An 11,327-nucleotide genomic window follows, 5' to 3' on the forward strand; every position below is an offset into this window, starting at 1 on the left:
GGACTGGCGGCTGCCTAAAGAGATGCCTGCCAGCCTCAGGATGCCCAGCCTGCGGTGGGGGTGGGGCTGCAGTGGCAAGGGCAGCTGGGTCTTGGACAGAGGATGCCTTGCACCCTCCTGGCAGTAGCCTCTGCCCTAGGAGCATGTTGAGAGAAGGGGGCTCCAAGCTAGGCTGTTTCCCGGCTCTGCTGCCACTCACCAGCAGGGCTGCAGGTTCTTTCCCAGGCCACAGTGGCTCTGGCCCTCCAGCAAGCAACCATGAGGGGCAGGGCTGGCACCAAGCCTGCCGCCCACTCCCTGCCTCCTGCTCCCAGCTGCTCTGCTTGGAGCCTTTTCCTCTCCACTTCCTGTTCACACAGGGGGGGGCGGGAAGTGGAGGGAGGAAGCTGGGGGGAGGCGTGTAGGGGGGACCCATTGAATAAAAGGAATTAACCGTTTCCCTCCTCTGACCTCTGGGAATTTCCGCCTGTGAAAGTGTCTCGAAGAATCTGCAGAGCTGGGGGAGTGGGAAGGAGGTATGCCCCTCTTGGCCCCCTCCCCCTCCCCTGGTGGTGGTGGGGCCAGATAACTCCCTCTGGGCCCCCTAACCTTTTGTTTCCCTGGCGCCAGGGGGGCAGCGCCAAGGGCAGCCTGGAGTCTGGTGGCCTCCAAGCCCCCTCCCATCCAACGGGGTTGATGAGGGCCCAGCCTGCAACCTGAGCCCTGGGGTGGGAGAAGGGGGAATTCAAGACTTGGTGGTCCTGGGGGAATAAGCTCACACCCATGCTGGCCAGGCCTGGAGCCCTGTGCCCTCCCTTCCAGGCTGGTGCTCTTGGCCAGTCTGCACTGGGGACAGGAGAAGGGAGGGCTGTCCGGTGGGAAAGCCAGGCCTCAGACGCTAGGCTGTCACACCCTCCGACGGCCACTCCCCATGGAGCTGTGGAAAGGAGCTGGTGGTTTCAGGAAGCCAGTCGACAGCGCCCCCTCGTGCCAGCTGACGACTTGGCCAGGCAGCCCCCCAGGGCCCTCTCAAGGGCGGGCCTCAGGAAGCACCTGCTCCCCAGGACCAGTGACCGCCCTGAGTCTCCCCCAGGTGGCTTCCTTGTTTACAGGCCTCCTGCCCTGATCTCAGCGTCACTGCCTGTGGCCACTCCTCCTATTTCCAGTGACAGCTCCAGGAGCAGCTCATTCATCTTGGCCCCTGCCCACGCAGCTGCTCCCCCACTCCACCCCCTTCTGGCCCTCCCCAGGCTTAGGGCCAAGGCCCTGAGGACCTCCTCTCTCCCCTCCATTCCAGGCCTTGCTTGGTTTCCAGGGATCTAAGGGCTGTAGCTTCCCGTTGCCCTGACTCAACGGAACCCCATTCTGTCAGTGCCAGGGAAGCCTGTGGCCTTTTTTTCCAGGAAAGAGGAAGCAGCCTAGGACCAGATGGGCAGGCTCAGAAGACAGAAGGGGGCAGGGGCATCCCAGGCTGTCTTAGCCAAGTCCACTGGGAAGAGGGAGCAATAGGGCAGTGTTTGTTTAACTAACATGTATTAGGCACCCATTATGTGCAGAGACAGAAGACCCAAGCTGTTCTAAGTAAGCAAGTGACCATGCAAGTGGCAGGTCAAAATTTAGACCTAATATTCACTGACAGTGGGAAATGGTAGGCCACATGGGGAGAGGAAGGGAACAAGAGCCTCCAAATCTTCGAATAGAGGGAACAGGATTAGGATGCTCTCTGCCCACCCAGGGATTACCAACCCCTCCCTATTTGCTCCCTCTTGCTTTTGGGAGAAGACGGAGAGTCTGAGACTCATCAAAGACGGACAGCTTCTAGCCTGTCCGTTGGCAGAGGCCATGAGGAGACAGGGTTGTTCTAGTGGTTGGGGGGACTTGGCAGGGCAAGACTCCACCAGGACTGCAGGAGATAAAAGTCCTGGAAAGGGTTAGGTGGCAGGAGAGAGAAAAGCATGTAGTCACCAGCCAGGTGGCTTGACCCCAGCCTGATTCCAGGAAGACACACTTGTTATTTTGTTTCAGTCTGAGCAGCTGATGGACCACACCTATAGAGCTGAACAGTGGACTGTGAACCCCAGTCCACAGGGCAAAGGGTGCTTGCTGATGTCACGAGAAGGCCCTGATCCAGACTCCTTAGGGTAGCCACAACTAAGAGTGTATGTAGTCCAGAGGGGGAGGGCGGGTCACAGAAGTTAGATGAGGAAAAAAATCTATCTGCCAAATTCCATGGATGGTGGCAGGGGCAGTCCTACCTCCACACTGGATCTGAACATTATGGTCAAATACCAGACAGTGGTAGGGCAGTATCAAAGCTGGCAGAAGCCGGGAATGCAAGGATCCAGGTTGGCAAAGAGAAGGGCAAGCAAAATCTCGCATGTATAAGGGCTAGTGAAGGGAGGAAGAATGAGGGCTTAGATTCATGGTGAGGCAGTGCAGATTCCCAGAACATACTAGAAAGGAACAGACTGAGGAACCACTAGTGGAGAAAGGGACAAGAAATTAGTGCCCTCAGCTGCCCGTGTGAAGGATTCTGTGGGGAGCAGTACCACCTGCTGGCCAAAGGGAAGAACAGTGCTTGGTCTGAGGATGGTGGGCCACCATTCCCAGTTGGAGCCTGGAGAAGGAGAGGATGGAGCAGAGGGACGAGGAAGCGAACAGACAGAAAATATGTCAAAATCAGTCACATCACCAGGTGAAGAGGCGAGGTCCAAGGCTGGAAAGTGTTCAGGGTCCCAGCAGCATCCCTGTGGCCTCCTGTGCCCCTGGAGATCACTCACGTGCCACTCAGGCCAGCATCAACAAAGCCATCAACTCCAGGACCACCAGCGCGGCGCAGGCAGTTTAATGTTCCCCACTCCATCATCACCTCCCACTGTCCTCCATGAGGCCCTGTCCCCCAGGGCACGCCCACACACCAGAGCCCTAGAAAGTGTACACAAGACACGCCCACCACCAGCACCACCTTTCCCCACCCTCCATGCCCAGGACTTGGAGGGGCTGCCTTTTCTCTCTGGGACCTAGGGGCAGACACAGGAGAGGCCTTCCTCTGAAGGGGAAGAGCCACGCAGTGAAAAGGGAGGATGGTACTCTCGCTCTAGAAGGTGAACAGGATGTCTGTGGGGAGTAAAAAGGAAAACAGGACCGCTAGAGGGGAGAGGGTGATGGGGTCAGAATTCTGACTTCTCCAGGCTAAGGCCCCCTGTTGGGAGGCAGGCAGATGGACTGGCATAACAGTGGCCCTAAGGCCGCTCTGAAGAACTGGATAGCGGCAGATGATACCTCTCGGTGACAGCTATAATTCCACTCTTCCCAACAATGGGGCGAGTCTCCAGATGACGGAGCGCAGACCAGGGTGTAGCCTTCCCAAGAAGGGGCACGTGCCCCCGACGGCCTGCCCACCCAGCACAACATCCTCCTACAGCCAACTGAGGTGCTCCTCCTCATAGCGCTGGGGGTCGATGAAGGGCCGGTCAATAGAGCGGATCATCAGCTCCCCACAGTACACACACTCAGCGGCCACCAGTTCATCTAGGTCAGCCTTGAGCTGTTCCCGACTGGGTCCCCCAGCGGCAGCCCCACCCTCGGCCTCCTTTGCGCGGGCAGAGCCCTTGGTAGGGGCTGGAGCAGCCCCCAACTTTCGCTGCAGCTCCTCGAGCCGGGCCTGCTTGTAGGCCGGCAGGCCAGGCCGCACGGCCTGCAGCAAGCAGTCAGCGTGGAACATGTGGCCACAGAGGAAAAGGTAAAAAGGGCGGTTGAGCAGGGGGAAGTCACAGGTAGCGCATTTGTCCTGGGGCTCCACTGTGCCGTAGCGGCCCCGCAGCTCCTGCAGATCTCGCCGGATGCGCTGGGCGCTGGCTGTGGCCTCTTCCATCTCCCGCTGCAGCTCCTGGATGTGGTGGTTGTAGGCCTTGAGCGAGCTGCAGATCGCCTCCTTGAAGTGGTCGATGGTGACGAAGTCAGGAAAGAAGGGCAGCACGTCCTCAATCTTGAGCAAGGGGCAGCTGGCCAGGCAGGCCATGGCCGTCTGCACATCTTCCTCCTCCTGCACTACGTGTCGTGCAATCTTCAGCCACAGTTTCTTGCGCAGTTCCTCGTCTTCCTCAGGCAAGTCAGCACACTGTTTGGCTAGGTCCACATCCACCTGTGGGGAGACCACGAGTGTTAAGGTCAAGCCCCCTGCCCTCTACGATACAGATTACGGGAGAGACAGGTGCCCCGGGAGAAGCTGGGCCTGAGGAGAGGCCCCAAGGCAGGATTCCCAGCATTCTGGGAGCAAGCAAGGTGAGGGCTTCTGGAGGCCAGGACAGAAACCTGTCTCAGTAATGGGTATGTCCCTGTCACAGCTTTGTAAAAGCTAATTACGACAGTTGGGGCTTTGATTTTAGCAAATTTAAAAATCACCCTGGAGTATATTCAAAATACAGATTTTTGGGGGGCACCCGGGTGGCTCAGTCAGTTAAGCGTCCGACTCTTGATCTCGGCTCAGGTCATGATCTCACAGTACGTGGGATTGAGCCCCGTGTCGGGCTTTGAGCTGACAGCACGGAACCTGCTTGGGATTGTCTTTCTCCCTCTCTGCCCCTCCCCTGCTCACTCTCGCTCTCTCTCAAAATAAAGAAATGATCTTAAAAAAAAAATTTTTTTTAAATACAAATTTTTTGGGTCTCACCTCAGACTTTCTGATTCAGTAAGTCCTGGGTTCAGACCTGGGAATTTGTATTTTAAATAGCACTTCGTGTGATCCTAAGGCAAGTGATGACTCAGGATTGAGAAGTGTAACTCGGCACCTTCCCCTTCTGCAGTCGTGGCTGTTAACGCAATAGCTAGCATGAATGTAGAACTTACTGTAGAGGAGGCACTGCTCCGAGTGCTTTTCATACACACTACTTTAATTAACTCTAGGAGCTAAGTACCATTACCATTTGTGGCCGAATCCTCTGAGGCAAAAACAGGGTCAGAAATCAGCCTGAGATCACACAGCTTACTAAGTGGCAGAACCAGACTTCAAACCCTGACCTTAGAGTCCACATTCTTAACCTCTACACTAAAGCACCTCTCTGCAAGAAATGCCAGCACCCTCTAGCCACAGCCCCCCACTCCAAACCCTCAGCATCTGAAGCAACTGCTCTCCAGGTCCCTCTACCGGATGGGGTCAAAACGCATTGGCTCACCTGCAGGGCCAGGTCCACAGCCTCCTCATACAGTTCTAGGACCTTGTAGACATGGACACAAGCACGGTGGTGGCCGTGCTCAGCACAGAGCCGCAGCGCATACTTGAGGTCATAGTGCACACGGTGCGGGCTGGCCCCGGCCTGCTCGAGGTAGGCCAGCAGTGAGGCGGGCTGGCCTCGGGCATACAGCGACAGCAGGTAGTTATGAATGGCCTGCTCAGTCTCGCCCAGCTCATTCACGCAGAACTCCATGTAGCGGATGGCCTGGCTCACCTGCTGGGCCTCGCCACCCTGGCTATAATTCACCAGGGCAGGAATGAGCTGCCGGGCATCTAGCCGGCTGCCCAGCTCAATCCAAGCATCCACCAGCTGGCGGGGGATGTGGCGAATGAGGATCGGTGAGAACTTATAGAAAAGCTGAGGGTCACGGTGGCGAGCAAGCACGGCCAGGGCTTCCTCGTAGGCCTCGTGCTGGCAGTGGTATGCCACCACTCGCTCATAGTCCTGCATGATCACGGCAAAGTACACCATGTGTTCTGTGTCTCCATGGCTGGCAAGCAGTTCATGGATGGAGGCCCGGCTGGCAAAGAGCCACTCCTTGTGGCGGGGGCTGCTGAGGAAGGCCCGGAAGCGCTCCCGTGTTTCCCGGTAGAAGTTCAGGGCCTCAGGATCACCCTGCAGAGCCCCGAGCCGGCTCAAGTAAAGCTCCGTCAGCCAGGTGGTAAGCAGTGTGGCCTGGGTACGCTCGGCTGGCTTCAAACTGGCCAATTTTCGCTGCAGGAACTCGGCCAGAGCCTCCTCCTGTCGGGCCTCCAAGAACTTGAGGGCAATCTCCTCAAAGTAGCTCTGGGTCAGGGCGTAGCAGCGGGCACTCTCCAGGTAACGACGCTGGCGAAAGCAGTAATCAGCTTCCCGGGCCAGGACTGTGTCCAGGCAGTCAGGCCGCTCTCGACAATACTCTTTGGCCAGGTCAAAGCGGTTCATGTCCAGGTAGGTGCGCCACACATCCCGGGCCTCCCGCTGCACATGGTAGCGGAAGACGGCCCGCTCAGTGTAGGCCCACAGGTGGCCCGTGGAGGAGTCCTTCACCATGTGCTTCAGCGGCCCAAACTTCTCCAGGAAGTGATCCCGCAGCACCACCTGCCCTGTCAGCGTGCACACTGCCTCCACCCGGTCCGCCAACAGCAGCAGGAAGTGGAACTGGGTCAAGACGACAGCCAGAGGTGGGCTGGCCCCAGGACCTACCCCCTCTGGGTACTCCCAGACTCGCTCCTCACTCAGCAGGGAATCGGGGCGCCCACAGTCCAATGCTCCATACAACACGCCATCCCCCATCATCCAGGCGAAGGCCCGAGGTGCAGAGCGCAACTTGGGGGTATAGAACGCCAACTCACTGTAGCCCAGACTGCTGGGGAACTCACGGAATGGGGGTGGGTGGTCAGCGTAGGCAGCGAAGAGCCCTGAGAAGCCCTGGGCCTCAGTCCCCTCTGCTGCTCGACCTATGAACTGGAAGAGGCGCTGTCGAGTTGTGGCGATAACAAAGCCGCGCCCATCGGGACCCCGCTCAGCCTCAAGGGAGCATACAGGCGCTGGACCCCCTTCTTCATTTAGTACGTACAATGGACGGAAGTAAAGATCTGGGGCAGGGCCGAAAAGTCCACCCTCGCTGGCTGAGAGCTCTGCTTCGAAGATCTGGCCTTGGGCAGTGCCGACCAGGATGGGGCCTGTGCTGCTCTCGGTGCCCAGTGCCTTGTTCCAGCCCACACTCTCCACCAGCTGTCCTTTCCAGCGTGCCAGTGGCCGTACCTTCTGTCCATTACGGTTCACATAGAGGACCTCAGTGCTGCTCAGAGCAATCAGCAGGTGACAGCCTGGAGTGGGGAAGAGTATGGCACTCTACAGAATGCTGCCATTCCCACCCTCAGCCTCCTCCTTATCCCCACCACTCTCAGATCCCATCCACCCAGGCAATGACTTACCCTCCGCTCAACCAGTCTCCCTGCCCCCCGCCCCACCAATCTCAGACCTCCACCACCAGTTACCAGTGTGGTCCAGAAACATCTTGTGAACTCTGGCATCATCCTTGCGTCCCAGCTCCACATGGTTGGGTTCGTTGGCCTTGCCCAAGTCAATGCTGTCAGGACAAGAGTCACAGCATCACTCCAGAGAAGGGCAGATCCTTTTTTGGAATCACAGACCTCTTTATAATCTGATGAAAGCCACAGGCTCTCTTCCCTGAAATCTATACACACATATAAAATTCTGCACACAATCTCAAGGGAACTCTGAAATACACACAGGATCCTACTTAAGAACCTTCAGCTCTGAGAATTCCCCTACCTCATTTTGAGAAGTCACTAAATAGAAGCCTTTTCCCTCTGCTCAGAAGATCTACAGTGCATCTGGGAAGACAATGCAGGGGTATCCCAGATTGCTGGGGTAAAAAAAGAACAAATACTAGCTAATGGTTACTGAGTACTTTCTATATACCAAGCACCACACCAAGACCTTAACCAAGTATATCTCAATCTTCACAATAACCCTGAGGGGTGCTCCTGTTTAAATTATACTTCCCTTATTAAAACCATTTTCAAATTATATACCCATTTTTAACTAAAGAATCAAAGCAAAGATGTATAAAGAGTTAACAGTTTTCTTCTTAAACCCATCACTCTCCATAGACAAAACTGATTTTAAGGTCTTTCTCCATCCTTACAACATAGACTTGTTTTGTCACTGTCTTTATATTTTTACAAAAATCACTTCATGTTGTGTACATACGTGCGTATATATATAAATTTTTAACTTGCTTTTCTCACTTAATGATATTTCATGAACATTCCACAGTATCAACAGATACAGCTCTAATTCATTGTTTCAATAACTGCATAATTTTCCCCTTCATGGCTCAACCATAATTTTATCATCATTTTCCTGTTGATGGGCATTCAGTTTGGGTCCAGTTTTTCCGACCATAAATAACTCTGCCGTCAACATCCTTGTATCTATACCCTTGCAAAGCGGTACTTTTCTTTCTAAGATTACGTATTCTCCAAAGTGGGATTGTTGGGTCCAACTTATAGACATTTTAAACTTTAACAGGCATTTCCAGAACACTTTTCCAAAAGACAGTGGCAAGTTATACTCTCACCAGCGGCGTGTGAGAGTCCATTTCTGTGTGTCTTCACCAGCACAATCTATTACTATTTTTAATTTTTGTCAATCTGACAGATTAAAAAAAACGGTACCTTACCTTTATTTCTCAAAGGTTGAAAATATTTTTAGACGTTTACTGGCAATGTAGAGTTCCTCTTCTGTAAACTGCTTGTTTATATTCTTTGCCCTCCCCTTTCTACTTAAGTGTCTTTTTCTTATTAATTTGTAAGGGCTTTTTAAAGAATAGGGATGTAAATCCTTAGTCATATATGGAAACACATCATTTTCCCACCATCTTTGGTCATGACCAGATTCAAATGCTTTTTTTCTTTATTATTATTTTGAGTAATCCCCACACCCAATGTGGGGCTCAAACTCACGATTCCAAGATCGAGAGTCACATGCTCTACCAACTGAGCCAGCCAAGCACCCCTCGAAGGCTTTTTTGTTTTTATTTTGTCATTACTATGTAGTCAAATATACCTGTCCTTTCTAGCTTGAGTAAGAAGGTCTTCCTTCTGCCCAACACAGACATTTATTAAATATTCTTTTGATATTCAGTTTGTTTTTCATATTTAAATAATTATCCCACCTAGAATTTATTTTTGTGATACAGAGCCTTAGCTGTTTTATTCCAGATGGTTATTCTAGATAAGCATTTTTTTCTGACACCCTTGTTATATAGTATTCCCACTTATGTATGTATCTATGTGTTTATTTCTAATTTTATTGAGATATATTATTTCCATTTATAGTGGATTTACTTCAGGACTCTAGACGGTTCCCCTGATCAATGTGACTAACTTGTGGGTTAGAACTATCTTTAACAGATGACGGGACACAGTTAGAGAGACTGGGTGACTTGTTCAACATTCCCTGGCTGGTACATAGGAGAGCTGAGCTCTGATCCAGATCTACCTGATTTTAACTACTATACTACATTAGTTCTTTGGTAATGGATATTTCCTGAAAATTCCAAATCTACTGTAGTTTCACCTGCCCAGAATGAAAGAAATGCCTCAGTCAGTTAATAGTCCCCAAATACCACTAATCCACTCCCTACTAAGTCTTTCGAGCCCTCACTTACCGGAGCAGTGTATCCTTGCCCAGGCTCATGCAGAGCTGATTGCAGGAGACAACAAGACTGGTGATACGCTCAGAAGGGGTAAAGTCAATGCGCTGCTTTGTGAAGATGGGCACTTCCTTCTCTAGCTGGGCATTCACATACCCTACAGGAAAGGAGGGAATTAAAGGTGAGCTATGGAAGAGATGGAGGAAGAACAAGGAGAGGCAACAAAAAAATTGTTTTCCTCTCCACCTTCCCAACATACTCCTACCCCAAGCCCTCAGTTAAAAGTTTGCTATCAACAGATCAAGTAGTTTGCTAATCATCTCCAAATGAGGGCTCTGGGCTCCTTCTGACAGCTGTGAGGGGTGGGTTCTTTGAACCCTTATAATGCTGTTGCACCCTCATGTACCCTTCTCAGTAGAAAGGGTTGGGCATTCTCCCTTATCAATCTCGGGCCTAGCAATCTCAGCTCAACTAAAGTAGCCTAGATCCACTCTCTCCCCTCCTCCCTACCCATGCAGTAATGCTCTGAGTGAGTCTCCAGAAGAATGAAGGCAGAGGAAGCCCTGGGGAACAGTCCCAATCAAGCTGTAGCTTCTTTCTCTAGCCTTTATTCTCATTGCTTTACCACTGCATACCTAGCACTTCAGACCCCTCTGCCAACTCTGTCCTACTTTCTACAAAAATTTCCCCTCAAGGCCAGCCTGCACCCAGATCTAGCAAAGGCCTAAAATAACTTCATTTTTCGCTGTTCAGTGAAAAAGTTCCCTCTAGGACCAGCCCTCCCACCCCTACAACATTCCCCTTCCACCATTTTCTTTGCCCACTCTCTTCCTCCCACCTCCAGAAGGGGCCTGGTAGGCAAAGCACAGGCTCTGGCTGAAGTCTGGAGCCTATTCTCACTTCTCTCAACCGGGGCCCTGTAAGCAAGTCACTTCCTTATGTGGGTCCCACTTTCCTTGTAGAACCCGAGTGGCAGGGCCTAGATCACGAGACTGCTCTTGCTGCTCTTTTAAACTTCGACCATCCACCAGCTGGGGGCCAAGAGAGCCTGAGGAGAATCAGGGGCCTAGGTCTGGACTGTATGTCCAGGCGGTGAACCGGACCCTTGGAGCTACTCTCCCCGATCCTCCCCCGCAGGTGCCAAGTGTGCGGATAGTGTGAGCGGCTCCCTCCCCTCCCTTACCCGAGTGGGGGATGCCCACGCTGGGGCAGCCGGGCTGCAAGACGGCTGAGCGGGACAGGGAGTCCTCGTATTCATCCAGGATGGACGCCATGGTGCCTCTGGGCCCTCCGTTCCGGGCCCAGGGATTCCAACAGCGCTCCCCCCAGGGATCCCCGTCGCCTTAGATTGGAAACTGCGTCTCCGCAGCCTCGACAAGTCTCTGACAGATCCTGCAATCTGCCGCCCCCTTCTCCTCTTTAAGATCCTGAGGATTTTCTCGCTCTCGCCTTATAATGAGCGAGAAGACTTCGGAGCCCTCTCCCTTGAACCTGGTGCAGTCCTGCACCCCGTTCCCACCCCCAAAAGATCACTGGTTTCCTTTTGCAGATCCCAGAAGATCCCAACCTCGCCCCAGCGGCTCAGCTGACTCCCGCCCCCGAGACGCGCGCCTATAACGTAATTTCCGGGCTCTCAGAAACCCGCGTTTGCTCGCGTAGGAATTTATCCCGACCCGCCACTGGGAGGCGCAGCGAGGGCTGCCGGGGCCAAGGCGGGGCCAAGGAGGGGGGCGGGACAGGGACAGGGACCTGGCCCAGTCCACTCTTGAGGGAGGGAGCCGGAAGTGCTGTGGCAGCTTTCGGTTTGGGGCGGAGCCATAGACGCGTCACAGCTGCAGTCCAGCTAGGTGGTGAGCTGGCGTTGCTGAATACAGGCGCTCCCCTCCAGGACCCTGCTGCAGTTCTGAATTTTGACACAAGGAGGCAATCCCAGTGCTTTTAGGCCC

At 53.5% G+C, this 11,327-nt stretch overlaps 1 protein-coding gene across 1 annotated transcript; it reads right to left on the reverse strand.

Moving 5' to 3' along the window:
• Positions 1-2,808: 2,808 nt before the first annotated feature.
• Positions 2,809-10,956, reverse strand: VPS18 (VPS18 core subunit of CORVET and HOPS complexes). The gene is made up of 5 exons (XM_047075302.1): positions 10,565-10,956; positions 9,397-9,538; positions 7,196-7,287; positions 5,154-7,024; positions 2,809-4,123 (listed from the first exon to the last, which is right to left on the reverse strand). Exons 1-5 carry the CDS (start codon positions 10,653-10,655, stop codon positions 3,398-3,400), a joined length of 2,922 nt encoding a protein of 973 aa, XP_046931258.1. The 5' UTR covers positions 10,656-10,956; the 3' UTR covers positions 2,809-3,397.
• Positions 10,957-11,327: the final 371 nt, after the last annotated feature.

This window comes from Lynx rufus, unplaced genomic scaffold (assembly GCF_022079265.1).
Source record: "Lynx rufus isolate CCGP_SWC_20201006 ecotype Redwood Valley unplaced genomic scaffold, mLynRuf1.p SCAF_13, whole genome shotgun sequence".
NCBI classification, from domain to species: Eukaryota; Metazoa; Chordata; class Mammalia; order Carnivora; family Felidae; genus Lynx; species Lynx rufus.

What these genes read in the sequence shown, in the direction of transcription:
- VPS18 (XM_047075302.1), bottom strand. Translation starts at nt 10,655, where the DNA reads ATGGCGTCCATCCTGGATGAATACGAGGACTCCCTGTCCCGCTCAGCC. An exon ending in CGTGGGCATCCCCCACTCGG is followed by an intron (nt 9,539 to 10,564) that starts GTAAGGGAGGGG and finishes CCTTTCCTGTAG; the next exon opens with GGTATGTGAATGCCCAGCTA. An exon ending in GGCAAGGATACACTGCTCCG is followed by an intron (nt 7,288 to 9,396) that starts GTAAGTGAGGGC and finishes TTGTCCTGACAG; the next exon opens with CATTGACTTGGGCAAGGCCA.